The 17,112-nt window shown below is 42.9% G+C and overlaps 1 protein-coding gene and 1 long non-coding RNA gene across 3 annotated transcripts in view; one reads left to right on the top strand and one right to left on the bottom strand.

Annotated features, from left to right (window-relative positions):
* Positions 1 to 7,523, bottom strand: part of RPS6KA6 (ribosomal protein S6 kinase A6) — a 62,728-nt gene extending 55,205 nt beyond the window's left edge. Inside the window, exon 1 of the mRNA XM_080990463.1 lies at positions 6,765 to 7,523. Within this exon, the coding sequence (XP_080846589.1) occupies positions 6,765 to 6,947 (183 nt within the window). The 5' untranslated portion in view covers positions 6,948 to 7,523. The remainder of the gene's footprint in view (positions 1 to 6,764) is intronic.
* LOC308468335 lies at positions 5,519 to 16,308 on the top strand. 2 transcript variants are annotated; one of them, XR_013981575.1, is made up of 4 exons: positions 5,519 to 6,308; positions 9,099 to 9,179; positions 13,254 to 13,507; positions 14,418 to 16,308. It is a non-coding gene; the product is annotated as an uncharacterized lncRNA (long non-coding RNA). The 2 variants fall into 2 exon arrangements; XR_013981576.1 differs by having other exon boundaries at positions 13,303 to 13,507.
* Positions 16,309 to 17,112: the final 804 nt, after the last annotated feature.

The raw sequence follows: 17,112 nt of genomic DNA on the forward strand, positions 1-17,112 counted from the left end.
TTATTTCACACATTCAGCTGCAAGTCCTCATCTTGAGCTATCAAGTAAATGTTCATGCGCATGTGAGACATCAGCCTATAACCATAATAGAAGTGTAAAAGATGCACAGTACCTTACCAGTGTCCTTACTGTCACTGTTTAAAAGCAGAAGATAAATAAATATGAAAAAAGATTTATTTCCCTTTAAAAATATTTCTTCATTTATCCAGAATTCTTTAATTCAGCCCTTATTTTTAATTCAGCCCTTAATTTCAAAAGAGGGCAAATGAACTCTAAAATTACAGCACCTAAGTAAATTTCCAAATATAGAGTTATTACTATTAGACATTTGACACCATTTGACACTACCTATGATTGTAAGAGATATAAATTCCCAAAAGTTCTCTTGCACACACAGAGTACTCTTTGGAAAGTACAACTTTGCCAGGGATGTTCACCATAACTGTGTTCTGTTTTGGTGAACTGTGAACCAAGATAAATGAGAACAGTTTCATAAAATTACCGTAATCTAAGCAAATACCATTGTAAAAAGGCTACTAGAAGAATTTGTTTCTATCACATAATGAATATAGGGACAAAGTTGGTAATCCAAAGAAGCACTCTTCTTTCTCACCAATTCAACAATAAGAACACACACAAAAGAGGCATTGAGCTGGCAAAGCAACAGAAAATGCAAGGTTCAATTCATATTCATGACAATATTTGCTGTCTCCAAATCCAACAGCATTGTCCTAAGTAAACATCCTTTTTGTTATGGTTGAATAATTTCATTTCAGGCTACAATGTTAATCTGGCATTTGACTTCCTCATAAACTTCAAAGAGTGAAGAATGCATTTCCCACGTACAATTCTAATTTTTAGAAAGAATAAAATAAAAGAAACTGAAATTTTAAGTTTTGCCTTAATAATCTACTAAACCAAACTAAACCAAAAAGCGCTCCCTCTCTCTCATGCACACACACATCAATTTTACATTTTAAATGCATAATCCTGTCTAACCCCTCCCTACACACATACACCTCCAGAATATTACAGGAGGAGCAGTTCCTGTAACAGCACCCACATACCAAATGTGCAACTACTTGTAAAGCTCCATTAATTGTCCAACAGTGATGTCTGAGAATGGACACTGAAAATGTTGCATGTGTACCAAGTTTACAAATATACCATAACTATCTACAGTGATGCTACCTGCAAAACTCCATTACTTGTGTGATAACATCTGAGAATGGACACTGAAAACATTTCTGGTTGTTTTGATAGTATGCAGAACCTGTACGACAATAGCTAAAGATCCATAAGATTAATTTGATTTACATTTAAATCCTTGATTTTAAAGCAACTAACAATTTGTGGAATTTTGACAAGTATTTTTTAGCATTTAATCTAAAACTCCCAGACTTGTACATAGTAGTAGCCCCATACTCCTAGTACTTCACTGAAAAATGATCCATTATAAGTGATCTTCTAGCAGGTACCAGTTGGTACCTTTCAAATAGTAAACAGGGTAGTGAATTTGGAGTGGGGGGGAACAGGAGGTACTGCAGAAACAGCACCTGTTTATGCATGAACATTCTACTAGATTTCTGGGTAGGGGAATACAGTGGTACCTTGACTTACAAACTTGATCCATTCCGGAAGTCCGTTCTTAAACCGAAACCATTCTTAAACCAAGGCACACTTTCCCTAATGAGGCCTCCTGCTGCCGGTACCCTTCCACTGTTCGGATTCCGTTCTTAGCCCGAGGTAAAGTTCTCAAAATGGGACACTATTTCTGGTTTTGCGGAGTTTGTAAACTGAATCATTCTTAAATCGGACTGTTCTTAAACCGAGGTACCACTGTAAATTAAAACCATGGTTTTCCAAAGACAGATTTCACCAGTAAAACACAGTATTTAAGACATGCTTAGGATAGAGGCAAGCTTAACCTGCTTTTCCTACTGCAAAGTTTTGTCATCAGCTATACCCCCACTGTTTCAGCTTTCAGAGTAGATCATAGTGTACCAGAAAAAAATATGGGGGGGGAGGGAGCAAGAGCTAGAAGGGCACAACACTTGCCCACAGAAGTTTCATGCTTTTGCTTCTAGGCGTTGTTGCCACTGCTTAGAAGCAGTGGGACTGGCAAACAGCCCTGCTTGGCAACGGATCCTTTGCACATTAGTGTAATGTGTAATTTGGCCCTACACCTGACAAAGTTCAGTGGAGTTTACTTCCACATATGCATAGGATTGCAGTGTTAGAAGACAGTAATGACTACCGGAGGTGTGACATGCATATTAGTTTTTTGTTCAAATAAGTAACTTAATGAGTTACTTTAGATGAAGAGGAGTTTGGATTTGATATCCCACTTCATCACTACCCTAAAAAGTCTCAAAGCGGCTAACAATCTTCTTTCCCTTCCACCCCCACAACAAACACTCTGCGAGGTGAGTGAGGCTGAGAGACTTCAGAGAAGTGCGACTAGCCCAACGTCACCCAGCAGCTGCATGTGGAGGAGCGGGGATGCAAATCCGGTTCACCAGATTACAAGTCTACTGCTCTTAACCACTACACCACACTGGCACCTAACAATATGCTACTTTGCACCCAGGTTCTTTAAAAGAAGGCTAAAGTTGTTGTTTTTAAACAAATGCTGCTATGTTGTATTTTAACAATTTCGAGTATAAACACCAATCTTGTTTTTATTTAGATACTCAAAATGAATTTTATTATAGTATTTTCCTAAATTACTAGGGCACATACACCATGAGGGGAGTGGGTGGCGCTGTGATCTAAAGCACTGAGCCTCTTGGGCTTGCTGATCAGAAGGTTGGTGGTTTGAATCCGCATGATGGGGTGATCTCCTGTTGCTCTGTCCTAGCTTCTGCTAAACTAGCAGTTCGAAAGCACAACCAGTGCAAGCAGATAAATAGGTATTGCTGAGGCTGGAAGGTAAACGGTGTTTCCGCATGCTCTGGCACTCGTCATGGTGTCCTGTTGTGCGAGAAGCGGTTTAGTTATGCTGGCCACATGACTCGGAAAGCTGTCTGTGGACAAATGCCGGCTCCCTCGGCCTAAAAAGTGAGATGAGTGCCATAACCCCATAGTTGCCTTTGGCTGGACTTGACCATCCTGGGGTCCTTGATCTTTACCTTTTTTTTACAGACCATGATTAAGGATTCAATCACAAAAATATTTCAAAGTGTATACTGCTATAATAGAGAATTGCACAGTAATTCAGTGCTCAGGAACAGCACTATGGACACATAAACAGCGAAGGTATAAAACACTAAGGATACAATCCTGCACAGTCATGCTGCTTAAATCCCACTGATTTCAATCCTATGCACACTTACTCTAGAGTTCAGCCCCATAATCTGTATGACTTACTTCCATGTATAGAATCTGGTGTTATTTAAAACTTCCTACCTCACAGAGTAATAAACTTTCAATTTATAGTCTCATACATTTACAACATAAAAAAAATACCATCTTGAGCAATGAATGAGTTCTTCTAATAGAAGTAGACCAATAAAAACACTTGAAGAACAACCAGAGACTAGTCCGACCAGTTTTTGAAACAGTATTTAGATAAGAATGTTAATTAACATAGCATTTAAATTTGCATTTAAGGCCTATTTTTTTATTTATTAAATTTATATATTGCTCTGCATCCGATCTCAGGGCTGTTCACAAGATAAAAATACAGGATAAAAAAAACAAAATAAATAGTTAAAACAAAAACAAAACAATAACCCCCCCAACAATACCCCCCCCTTACAAACACATATATTCAACTCTCTTCTGTCAATCTCAGGAACATGGGATCTAGCACAAAGTTTCTATATTCAATGGTACTCTGTACTAGAATATTATTACTTGCACAATGTGAGTTTTTTTAACTCACACTATGCACTCAATTTCCAGCAATAGCTACATTAGGACTAAGGAGATTCCAAAAGTTGCTGTTTATTTTTTTACCATGAAACTGCTGAGTATCTTTTTTTTTTCAAAAAAGTGTTCTGACACTGTTGAAACTATCAATTCTAATGCATCTAGAATGTTTGTTTAATGACACTTCTGATGGTGCCTGGGACAAAGGGAAAAGTCAGTCAGACTGCTAAAATTAAGCCACTGAAAGCCAAACAAAAGCCATTCTGACAAAATCTGTTACAACTGGTGGAATGTAAAAGATCCTGACATCAAACAGTATTTGATAACATCCTGGCAATGGTAGTATACGATATAGAAGTTGGGCATACCACTTTACAGAGAAGATTTTATTCATCTGAACAATACTTTGAAGGCTCTAACCTTGTACAGTGGTACCACGGGTTAAGAACTTAATTCGTTCTGGAGGTCCGTTCTTAACCTGAAACTGTTCTTAACCTGAAGCACTTTAGCTAATGCGGCCTCCCGCTGCCACCGCACCGCAATTTCTGTTCTCATCCTGAAGCAAAGTTCTTAACCCAAGGTACTATTTCTGGGTTAGCGGAGTCTGTAACCTGAAGCTTCTGTAACCTGAAGCGTCTGTAACCCGAGGTACCACTGTACAAGCTGTTTTCCATAATAAATGAGCCCTTGAGAGACTAAAAGGTTTACCAGCTTCTCCTTGGCTTAGAAACAGTTACTACATAGGTTCTTAGATCCTCTAAGGACAAATAAGGCTCAAAGTGCAGGTGGTTTATAAGGATAAAGAAGAAGCTGAAAGATGGGACAATTGAATGACTTTTAAGCTGAACCAGTCTTAAAGAGATGTTTAAGGACTGGGGGCTTGTTTTGAGTGAAGCTTGGGGTGGGGTGTCAAGACTATGCTTAAGAACACATGATGCAGCACCCTTGCTGAAGCTATGCAGGTCTAAGTCTAACGCACTGCCTCATTGCGAGGCCATCTGGGACCCCCAGAGCTCTATTAACACAGTAATAAATATAGTGAATTTTATTTGAGGTGCTTGAAAGTAGTAAAGCAAAATCAGCTAAGCCAAAAACAGCATGACATCTTCCAAAGCAGATGCATCCAGAAAGGGTCATTAGTAATTCCTTATTTTTATTGCTAAGTTTTGCAGAACATTCCTTATGTCTGTTCCCAATTTATGTAGTTGACAGATGTCACCACACCTCTTGTTTTTAAAATGGAATGTTAGCAACACTCCGGTAGGACTGATACAGGAAATATGGCAGGAATCTATAGGTCATTAGGGCTACTTAGAGGAGACACCTCAAGGGCAAAGAGCAGCAGGCTCTTTTGAGAAGTTCAAACAAAATTTGTGGAATGGAAAGGACAATTTGGAGCCTTTCAGAATTAGGCTATTAGATGCAAACCATAGCAAGATATTTAAGCAACAAATTCAAAATAGTTCATCTTCTTAAGTCAATAAACACTGAAGCAAAGAGGAGTAACTCACTACTGCACCATGGTGCCAAATATGTTTTAATGCTGAAGTAAAAGAGGTAATTTTTGTGAGAGTAAAGTATTAGTTAAGTAAGAACGAACTCAAGAGTCATTCCCTTGTTGTGAAGGGGAGACAGCTAGCAGGGTAGAGGAAGGATGCATCAGACCTTGATGTCTGGGATTAACTACCAGGAGAACTAGGATGAACAAAGTAGGAAGTGGTTGTTAATAAAAATAGATGGAGATGGATATAGAAGTGTAGAATGGAGGCATCTGGCAACTGTTTAGAACCGAGCATCTTTAGGACGCAGAGGTTAATTTGTCAAGGTAAGGATGAAAGACAAACAGATGTGGACAGGATCTGCCTTGGAGAGGAATCTATCTGGTAAAAGTACTTCAGTGGAAAAAAAGTGAAACCTGAGGCAGCAATAGGTAGATGGACAAGAAGAAAATGATAAGGCAATACTTTTTTGAAAACCAAGTGGTTGTAGGAAGGGGGGGGGGACAGTTTTCAGAGACTTTTGGGTGTCACTGGATCCTGAGCAGTAAAAGAACAGAGACCTGGAATTTGGAGCTAGAGAAGATCGAAAAGCGAAACAAAAGGGAACAGCTTTCCGTTTCAGGATTCCCTTGTATTCCACTGCAAAAAGTGAGTTAGCTCTAAAATTCCCGTTCTCTGATAGGGCTGCTAAATCGACTTTTGAATAAGTCGAGGTTCTCAGTCCTCTCAGGGGGGCAAGGGCAATTAGCAAGGCCGGAGTTAGTGAAAGGGAAAGAGAAGGTACCAGCCAAGACGGCAGGAAAACGGGCGAGCGGAGGATGCGCGCAAAGAAGAGATAAGAGAATGACAGCGCAAGTTCAGCTATTGATGGATGGAGGAATCTATAGAGGATTGACAGGGAGGCATGATGGAGAGGGACAGGTCAGAATAACGAGGGTATTGAAAATAAATAAATAAGGAGGCGGCAGGTAAGCAAGCAAAAGGCAAGTTGAAGGACCAGGTGGAGTCAAGGAAGATGGGGGGGGGGGGGGTTGGCATGAAAGATACCGGAGGGAACGCATGAAAACGGGGTGGGGGTGTCGAGTCGGTGTCACGAAACTCCTCTCACGACCCGGCCGCCCCCCGCCGGCCCCTTCTCCCTCAGACCCCTCCGGAACCGGTTCCCGCATCCCGCATCCCTGCGGGGAGAGGAGGAGACGAAGCACCGAGGGATGCGAGAACAGCGGTAAGCCGGTACTTTCCCCTCCGCCTCCCTCACTGCCCACCACCGGCAGCGCCACGCACGCCCCCTCCTCTTAAGCCGGCGCTGCCTCTGCCTGCCGCCCGCCCGATCCCCCCTCAGAACCTTTTACCTCAAGTTCCCTCAGAAAACCCAGCCCGGGACTCCCTCACCTCTCCGCCTGGGCTGCTGCTGCTGCCGCTGCCGCCGCCGCCTCCTCCTCCTCCGCCGGAGATCTCCATGAGGCCGGCGGCGGCGGCGGCAGGAGGCGGGGGCGGAGGAGGGCAGGAGGAGGGCTCCGCTTCGGGCTCAGGCTGAGGCTCCTCCGCGCCCTCCGGCGGCGCGAAGGGCACCATGACTGTGTGGCGGCGGCGGCGGCGGCTGTCGTCGTCGTCGTCGTCCTGGTGGCGGCCGCTGCGCTCCTCCTCCACCTCCGCCTCCTCCGCCTCTCCTCCTCGTTCTCGCCCAAGCGGCGCCGCGGCGGGCAGGGACGGGGCAGCCGTTCATGCTCTTCCCCTCCCCTCGTGCTGAGGGGACGGGAAGGAGGAGGAGAGGGAGGGAGGGAGAAAGGAGGGAGCTTCGCCCTCCCTCGCTCGCTCGCTCGCCTTTCCCCTAGTCAGCCGAAGCCTTCAAGGCTGCTGCGGTTTCGCTCATCGCTCCCAGCCTTTCCATGCAGTGGCCCGTCGAGGAGGAGGAGGAGCTGCTGCTGCTACCCGGGCAGGCGGGGGCGGCTCCGTGTTACGCCGACCTCCCCTCCTCCTAACATGGCGGGAGGAGAAGGCCGTCGCTAAACCGGCGTCTCTGCTTTGGTGGGCTGTTGGGTGAGGGAGGAGTGATGTCAGGCCCGGGTAGAGGAGAATTCCCCCTGCGGGAGGGGGGAGTTGCGAGCATCACGCGTAGGGTGGTGGGAGGGGGTGAGAAGGTAGAGTTGGGGAGGGAGGGGGAGGTGTGGCGTCAGCGATTGCGTGGGCTCGGGGAAAGGTGACGTCGGTGGCGATGACGTCGGCACCCGCCGCTTTTCCACCGCCACCCATCTCGTCTTCCTCTCTCCCCCCCCCCCCCCACCGCACCACCACCGAAATGTGCAACGCTGCTCGGATCAGAAGGGGAGGGAGATTTGGCTGTTTTAAATAATAAAGGCTATTTTATACTCGAGATGAGTTTTGGGTTGGGTGAAAGGGGTAGCGGGGGGGGGGGGGCGACAGGCAAGCAGTGGAAGAACCTATTTCCTTTTTTAAAAAAATTAAATAAATAAATCCAGATGCTATTGAGACAGTCGTGCTGCTGTTGCAACTGAAGCACCCTGAAAGGCTGGTGCCGCACAGTTAGGGCTGCAGCTCCGAATGTTTGCTCTCCCCCCCCCCCCCCCATGTTCTATTTAGTTATTTCGTGGAATTTGCATACCTCTTGACCAAGAAGAAGAAACCTCAAAGCGGTTTACAAAAAGAATAAAACAATAACATCAATAAAACAGCTGTGACATATTAAAAGAGTGATTAAAAAATAGCTATAAGCTAAGGACCAAGTTAAAACACACCAACATGCTACATATTTGGGCAGGCTTGCCTAAACAAGAATGTTGGGTTTTGTGTTGTTGTTTTTTTAAAAAGCAGGCTTCAAAAAGAGTACAGTGAAGGCACCTGTCTGACGTCAATAAACAGGCAGTTAAGTACTGCCACACTTAAGATGGATTTCTTACAAGCGCAGAATGGGTATTATGTGGCACCTGTAGCAGTGCCAGTTCCACAGATCAAAGCAGTCAGGTATATGGCATAAGGCAATCTCACACGTAAACTGCTCCCAAGTTGTTAAAGGTTTTATGTACTTGAACTTGGCCCAGTAGCAAGTCAACAACCAGTATAGGTCTCTGAGCACAGGCATTATATGCTGACAAGGTCTCACTCCTGCCAGAAATTGTGCCACAGCATTCTGGATTAAGTGCAAGGGAAGCCCCATATGGAGCACATTGTTGTAATCCAGTCTTGGATGTAAGCAGTGCATGAACTACTGTGGCCAAGCTTTCCCAGTCCAAGGTGCTTTTAGCCTCTGAGGCTGCCTTGGTCTCCAGTGACAAAACTCAATCCCCCAGACTGTCAACCTGCTCCTTCAAGGGACGTGCAACCCTATCCAGAAAAGGCAATTGACCAATTTCTCAGACATGGGAACCACTCACCCGCAGTGTCTCTGTCTTGCCAGGATTCAAGTTCAGCTTGTTTTTCCTCATCCATCTCACCATTGTCTCCAAGCACTGGTCTAGGTATACTGCATGGCTTCTCCCTGTTCAGATGCTCACTATGCTCCAAAAAGTGGCCTAAATTATATTGAATGAATGCACTTACTAGAGAATGTGCTTACCAAGTCCCAATGAACACAGGAAGCAGATCCTGTAAAATTAAGTAGCAACAAGAGTCCTTGACGATTTTGTAGTCTTAAGACAACTACCTCTCTGAAATAAAAAGTGATGGGTGAAAATATATATGCAAACTGGGACCTTTCTTCCACACCAGGTTTCAAGGACCTGCTTCTAAGAATGTTCAGAGTGCCTTTCTCCAACACTAAGGCCTGTGTACTTTACTGCTGATTGCAAGGTGGGTAACCTGTAAGACACTGGGCTTAATGCCACATGAAAAGTTCAGTTTTTGCCACACCATATTATCCCTATCTCCATAAGCTCTTAAAGGGAAATGTGATGTATCACAAGCCAAATTTTGTATGCACTGGTTGAAGATATGCACTGGTTGGCTGAAAGTTGGCGGAATAATATTTATATAATACTTACCCCCAAATGCTCAAAGAGTGTCACATGTATTCTGATAGTTATTGTTAGAACATCCCTGCAATGTGAGTTACTATTATTATCTTTGCCATATTGGGGGTGGGAAAGGTTTAATGACAGCAGGCATACAACTAACTCATTCTTCTTTCGTAAAGTAGATTCAAAGCTATTTAGAACTTAAAAGTTAAGAACCAGTACCTTGAATTGTGCCTGAAACTGAATAAGCGTACAATGTAATTCTTTATGAATTGATCTAGTAATATGCATCCTGCTATCCACACCAGGCAGAATTCAGCTTCAAGAATTCTGAAGTTTCTAAGTCATCTTCAAGGGCAGCCCCACATATAATTTACCACAGCAGTACAACTGGAAGACTAACAGGGCTGGAAGACTCACCATAGCTAGGCTATCCCTAACCAGGAATGGCTACAACTGGGCAAATTAACCTAAGCTGGTAAAAGGGACTTAGTACCACTTGAGGTTTCATTAACAGAGCTGGATCAAGGAGTATTCCCAGACTGTGCACCTGCTCTTTCAGAGGGAGTGCCAAAACATTCAGAACAGGAAAAACAGCAAGCTCCCAGACCTGAGAACCACCTACCCACAGCACCATAATCTTGTCAGGATTCAGCATCAGTTTCTTGGCCCTTATCCAGCCCTTTACCTAATCCAGACAACAGTTCTGAAATCCTTTGAGATGTTTGTAGGCTGTCAACTTCCCACACACCTCTCCCTGGCATTTCCCCCTTTTCTTTTCTTCAGCCTTCCAACCTTTTGCCATCGCGTTCATCCTGCTCATCTCCACCTCTTGCTTATAATATATTTGCTTTTGGGTGAAAGGCAGTGGTTGCGGCAGAGCAACTGCAAATGTTCTTGGGCAGTACTAATTATCTGGGTTTAGCCCATGTTTTGGGACTGAACCAGCCTTGATCTCCCTGATAGATTTCCTTTATGAAAAGCAACCCTGTGTTACTCAATCTTTAAGTTGTGTTTGATACCATTAACCATTGTATCCTGGACCAGTTGTTCAGGATTGCTATCAGAATCACTGTATTACTTCAATTCCTGCCTGTGCTGCGGATTCCAAAGAGCATTGGCAGAATGCTCCTTGGTGGCTGTCATTGTGCTATGGATTCTGCTGCACACTATTTTGTCCCCAATGCTATTTAGCATCTAAATAATTGAGTCAGGAGCAGTCATTCAGAGTTTTGGAGCACAGTGTCATCACTACTCTGATGACACACAGCTCTCTTTCTCCATAACATCTTAATCAGGACAGGCTGTGCAAGCCCTGGACCAATGCCTGAATGCAGTGAAGGACTGGACGAGAGCCAATAAACTAAAATGAGAATCATAGAATTGTGGAGTTCGAAGGGCCCACACGGATCATCTAGTCCAACCCTCTGCAATGCAGGAATCTTTTACTCAACATGGGGCTCAAACCTACGACCTTGAGATTAAGAGTCTCATGTTCTGCTGACTTTATGTTTTGCACCACATTGATAATTTATATGCAGGGGCTATTATAAATATTTTAAATAATTAATAAATAATTACTCAATGCCTACATCATTTCCCACGTTATTTGGCCTCTAGAGTATTGGTCCAACAAGTAGATTAGGACCGACACATGGTCTGATTTATGGTGGGTCTCATCTGTTGTGCTAGATTTCTGTTGGGTTTTTTTTTAAGACTAGTAGGAGGGAGAGTGCTCTTGTGCTTGAATCCTGCTTGTGGGTTTTCCACAGGCATCTGATCAGCCACAGTGAAAACAGATGGGCCATTGGCCTGATCCAGCAGGCCCTTCTTATGTTCTTATCAACATTAAGATGAAATCTTTAAAAGGTTGGTGTTTACTACTCTGGATGCTTTATAATAAACCTTATAAAGCCTATTCTCAATCCTTTGTAATGACTCTTCCTGAGCTGAGATGCCCTGTAATCAAGGCCAAGTTTGCCTTTGGATGTGTGAAAATGCAAGCAATGTAGAGAGGTGTATGTTTTCCAGAGATGTGCATTCTGCAGATTTTCACACTTCTGACTGTGCATTTCCTTTCTCTGAATATTGTGGTCTCTTGTTAGGCTTCCCACATTTGCATTTGTAGGTATCTGTAGATGTGTGCAGCCAACCATGGCTTCACAGAGTAATATGATAAGGGCCCAAAGATGCAAATCCCCAGTTTTCAATTGAGGCATGGCTAGGCTTCAGCAAAAGTTTTAGCACCATTCCTATGATTAATTCTCTCTCCCACCATTTCCTGTGGCATAGCAGAGGAAACAGTCACTGCAGCCACTTGTTTGGGCATCTGGCTTGGCTTCTTTGTAGGAGCTAAAAGGTGTAGGAGAAGCAATATTTATTCCTCCTGCCCATGCCATTTCCTTGAAACAATCTGTGCCCAGTGACCTTAAAAACTCATGCTTGGGTGACTAACTAGAAATACCTAATGCAAGGCAGGGGCTGTTCTGGGCAGAATTGCACAAATACTATGTTTGTACCACATTTGTGATGGTGCACACTACACAAACTGGGTTCCTCCAGTCCAGATGACCATTCATTCTGGTTTGCTTACACAGTGATTAGACTATGTCCAGTCTTTATTGAGCATTCATTCTGATTTTGTAGGTGGTAGTTACAGGACAATGAATATTCATCCTGGTTTGCTTGCAGGTGTTTACACGTGTTCCCACTGATTATTTGTTTCCCCCACACTTTTCAGTATTTGCACATTATTTTCCTAATAGCAAAAGTCATTAAAAGTCATCATCTGAGGCCCTCCTTCATGTGCTTCCTCTGAGAGAGATCTAGAGGACGGCAATAAGAAAATGGGCATTTTCTGCAGTGGCACCCTGTTTGTGGAATGCTCTCCCCAGGGAGGTTCACCTTTAGGCACCATGCAAAAACATTCCGCTCCTCCCAGGTCTTTGGCTAATTAAACAATCTATGACCTTTTACACTATGGGGGACGTTATTTTTGTTTGTTATTATGGTATGTATTTTGTGTGTTTTTTATTGTAACAAATCTTTGGATGAAAGGCAGCATAGAAATTTAATAAATAATAATAAGAATATTAAGAAATGGATTTGTTGCATTAGGAATGCAGAGCATTGAATCCAGTTTAATTGTACAAGCTTAAATTTCCAGTATGCACTTGAATCTAATAATAATAATGAGAGTCATATGTAAAACATTTATTTCTGCTCTCCACTGTTTCCCAGCTACAAACAGGGACACACTTCTGTGCTTTACCTAACACATAATATTTTCCCCTATCCCCCTTCAGCCCCATCAAGGCACTTTATTTTTAGGGCTACAGTGCTTAGTATATTACTGTAATTTGTTAGACTAAAAGCATCTTTCCTCAATTAATCAAGTAGAAATTGCCCTGATTCAGCGCGTGTTCATATGTGTGTGTGTTATGAAAACCTAATAAACTACCACAGAAATTCCAGAGGATTACCAACAATCCAGAATTAAATACATTATGAATCAAGGTTTTCAAATCACCACACACACACACAGAGAGAGGGGGGGGTTTAGCCAACTAAATGTTACTCAAAGTAGATCCACTGAAATTAGTGGAACTAAATTACTCGTGTTCATTAATTTCAATGGGTAAATTCTGAGGAGGACTAACATTGGATATAAGCTAGCTAGCTAGGAAAACTGAAGATAATAAGCATCATTTTCTCTTTTGTCTTATATAGGAAGGAATGTGCCTTTTGAGATTATGCCTGCTATAACTCACACATGCATCATTTTAAAACAAAGAATGCATGTTTTTGGCATCATACATATATTTGTTTCCTTATGCGAGTTTAATTGACTACAGCTCATACAATCAAATGATTAAATGTCTTTAATGTTCTCTACCTGTTGTATTTACAGTATATCTTGCTGCCATTGTGCTGTCCTTACCTGTGTACTCCACTTTCAGCGGAGAGGCATCACCAGCTTCTGGGGGATCTCATTCTACCTAGCTGCTGCCAGGAGGGTCACTGCTGCTGAGTTGGAAAGGGAACTGGAGGTGCAAATGAGTGCTGGAGGATAAAGCGGGGGGACACACAGATGATCCTGGGAGGTTTTCCAAGCACAAAAACAAGAAACTTAGTTGATTTCAACAAGAGAGGAGGGGTTTGAAGGTGAGTAGCTTTCCTTGGATTTTCAGTTGTGTGTGGTTTTTTGGAAGCCAATCAAAAGATGTTCTGTAAGACACTCTCTCTCTCTCTCTCTCTCTCTCTATATATATATATATATAATAGAAATAGGTGAAGGCAAGACATTTGCACATTCCAGAGGTCCAAGGTTTCTGAACAGCAGGTGTGGTGAGCCACTCCCTTGTTCATGACAATGAAGAGATTGTGGTGGGTAGTGTTCTCCCATTGGATTTTGTCCTCTGATGTCAAGTCTCTGCATAAATGCTATGCTTGTTTACAAGCAAAACAAAATGGAAACTGTATGAGCCAAGGTAGCAGGGCAATACCTGGCAACACCTGTTTACAGACAGACCTTAAAATTTCATGGAAATGTTGCCCTTTAAGATTGCCTCTTCCAATGCACATTTGAGAGTGTCTTGATAGTTTTGCTTTCATATGGCATCACTTGCAACTTTAGAGCATCACAGAAAAAGCTAGCAAGTGAAGAGAAAACAAGGCACTTGGGTCTGTCATTCCCCCCTCCCTATTTTTTTGTAACATTGGCAAGAATGATGGAACAATCTGGTCCACCACATGGTTCAGGAGAAGATTCTCTCTCTCTTGTTCAAAGGCAGTGTTCACATTTGTAAATCTGGGTACAGGCTCCAGGCTGTTGTAGTGTTGTTTATCTGAAAATGTTGGGAAGAACTACATGTTTTATTCAACTAACCATAATAATACACTGTAACACAGCTATGTGATTCTAAAAGAGAATTGCAGTTCATGGGTGCTGATATATCTGCCTTCATGTAGTCATATCACAAATGACAATATGAGTTGTTTTAGCAAAATATATATGGTGACTACTTCTGAAGTTTAGAAATTTGGACTGAATGTTGTTTGTTTGTTTTTAAAGGGAATTTGCAGCAGCATTTGGCAGATTGCAAGAAAACTCAACCTAGAACTCAAAACAATCATGGGTGTAGGTCATGGGACTTTGGGACACAAGTATCACAGGTGAAGATAACCAGCAAGCAAAGTAAACTATGAGCAGCAAGCCCAAAATAAACCTTGGTTTCTGCTCATTGTTTGGTGAGAAACAAACCATAAGCACTGGTTCAGATATAATGCTAAGCAAGCCTATGAGTTGCTTGTCCTACCTTTTTCTCCAAGGAGCTCAAGGGGGTATACATGGTTCTCCTTCTCCTCATTTAAGCTTCACAACAACCCTGTTAGGCTGAGAGGCAGTGACTGGCACAAGGTCACCCAATGAGCTTTATGGCTGAGTAGGGATTTTAACCCTGGTCTCCCAAGTCATAGTCTAGCATTCTAACCACTACACCACACTAGCTTTCACTGTGTCAGAATCTGGGGAGAAGCATAGGAGCCAGCATTGGCCCCCACAATAAAATATTTGAGGCTGGGCCCCCACACAGTTGATGGGCATCCCCATTCAAATGGTGTGTGTGCACTGTGCCATGTGATCAGTTATGCTGGGCGGGGCTTATCTGGGCCCCCACAATATTTTATTCAAGTTGGCACCCCTGGGAGGAAGTGAACCTGGCACTAGTCATAAGCAGCGCACACACACACACACACACACCCCACTGCTCATTCTCTAAATATTTCCCAGCCTTATGTTACAGGGAAGACCTCAAAAGCAGTTAATCCTAAAGCAACAACATTTCCCCATATTTTCCATGATGAATTACTGTCCACTGGCGCATATATTGGTCTGTATTCAAGTAACTAATCTCTCTTGTAGCCAAACAAAGCACTTTCCCACTAATTTTTTCACCACTGTTAATTCATCTACAATCACATTAAAGGTTAAATTGTTGTCCATCTGGATGTTGTCCTTTATCAGACTCTCCTGCCTTGTCCGCTGGCAAATTTCAATATGTCCAGATCATGGGTATCCTTAAATCTACTGGCAGTTCTGCAAAAGCTCCTTTCTTCCTCTCCTTCCCACTCTTGGCATAGATTGGAAGGAGCTAACTCCTTCCATCATACAAATTGCTAATCAAAGGTCTCCAGAGATATGATCAAGAGGGTCAATCCATTCAGACTGTCTGCCAGTAATTCCCTTTCCACCTCTTCCCGGCCCAACCCAGTCACAGAACAGCTGTGGTATGAAAAGAAATAAAAGCAAACAATGAAACATATCCTCGAAGTGTCCCTATTTTCGAGGGACAGTCCTGGATTTACAGAAGCCATCTTGGTTTCTGATTTGATCCCGGAATGTCCTGCTTTTTTAAGGATGTCCCTATTTTCATTGGAGAAATGTTGGAGGCTATGGAGTCATGTGCCCCCCCCCCAAGCAAAGGAAATAAGTAACTATACAACCTTTAGAAGACATATGAAGACAGTCCTGTGAAAAGATTTTAATGTTTAATGTTCTATTATGCTGTGGTTTAAACCACAGAGCCTAGGACTTGCCGATCAGGTCGGTGGTTCGAATCCCCACGACGGGGAGAGTTCCCGTTGCTCGGTCCCTGCTCCTGCCAATCTAGCAGTTCGAAAGCACATCAAAGTGCAAGTAGATAAATAGGTACCGCTCCGGCGGGAAGGTAAACGGCGTTTCCATGCGCTGCTCTGGTTCACCAGAAGCGGCTTAGTCATGCTGGCCACATGACCCGGAAGCTGTACGCCGGCTCCCTCGGCCAATAAAGCGAGATGAGCGCCCCAACCCCAGAGTCAGTCACGACTGGACCTAATGGTCAGGGGTCCCTTGACCTTTTACTATATGTTTGAAGCTGCCCAGAGTGACTGGGGCAATCCAGTCAGATGGGCTGGGTATATATAAATAAATAAGTATTATTCCATTAAGGAGTAGGACACCCCTATTTTCATTGGATAAATGTTGGAGGGTATGATGAAGCATCTACAAATAATATAGGGATCAGCCCCTACCTTAGATTTATTTATCCATTTAACAAAATTTATATACTGCTTGACTGCAACAAAACCACTAAGTGGTTTGGAGGATATATTGAAACTATAAATAAAAACAGTAAAATCAAGTAATTAAAAATATTTTAAAAATAATTAAAATCACCAGTAAACTACAAAGGGAAGAGAAGTAGGATAGCGTATGGAAGGGACTTTGCTATGCAGTTATGCATCCTGGTTTTCCTTTGCTTGTTCCAAATCCGGGCTGTATGTAGACAGGGACTGGAGCGCATGAACAGCAGCCAATTTGCTTTGAGATGTGCCGTTTTTCGTTCCATTTTTAAATTATCCATTATGAGACGAGCCTTCAGTGCTATTTGCCCTCGCACTTGATGCTACATTATGAGGCGAAATAATTGTAAGTGCACTTTTGCTATATCACCTTCATTATAACAGCTAATCCATACTACTCCCCAGCTCAAATGTTATTGTTCTGTTAACTGGTTTCCTATCAGAGAAAGTGGAGAGAAAAATCATTTTAGAGAGACCACTCATTTTAGACTGATTGCCTTGTTTCTCAACAACCTTGGTTTATTAGCAGTGTGCTTGTTGAGTTTTAAATGAGAACCACTCTCTCTCAAAACAACATGGTAGAAAATGTTCTCTTTGCAATGTCATGATATTGCTATGAATTGTTAGATTTGTTACTGACTTTCTTT

Source organism: Podarcis pityusensis (assembly GCF_964106645.2).
Source record: "Podarcis pityusensis genome assembly, chromosome: Z".
Classification (NCBI taxonomy): domain Eukaryota; kingdom Metazoa; phylum Chordata; class Lepidosauria; order Squamata; family Lacertidae; genus Podarcis; species Podarcis pityusensis.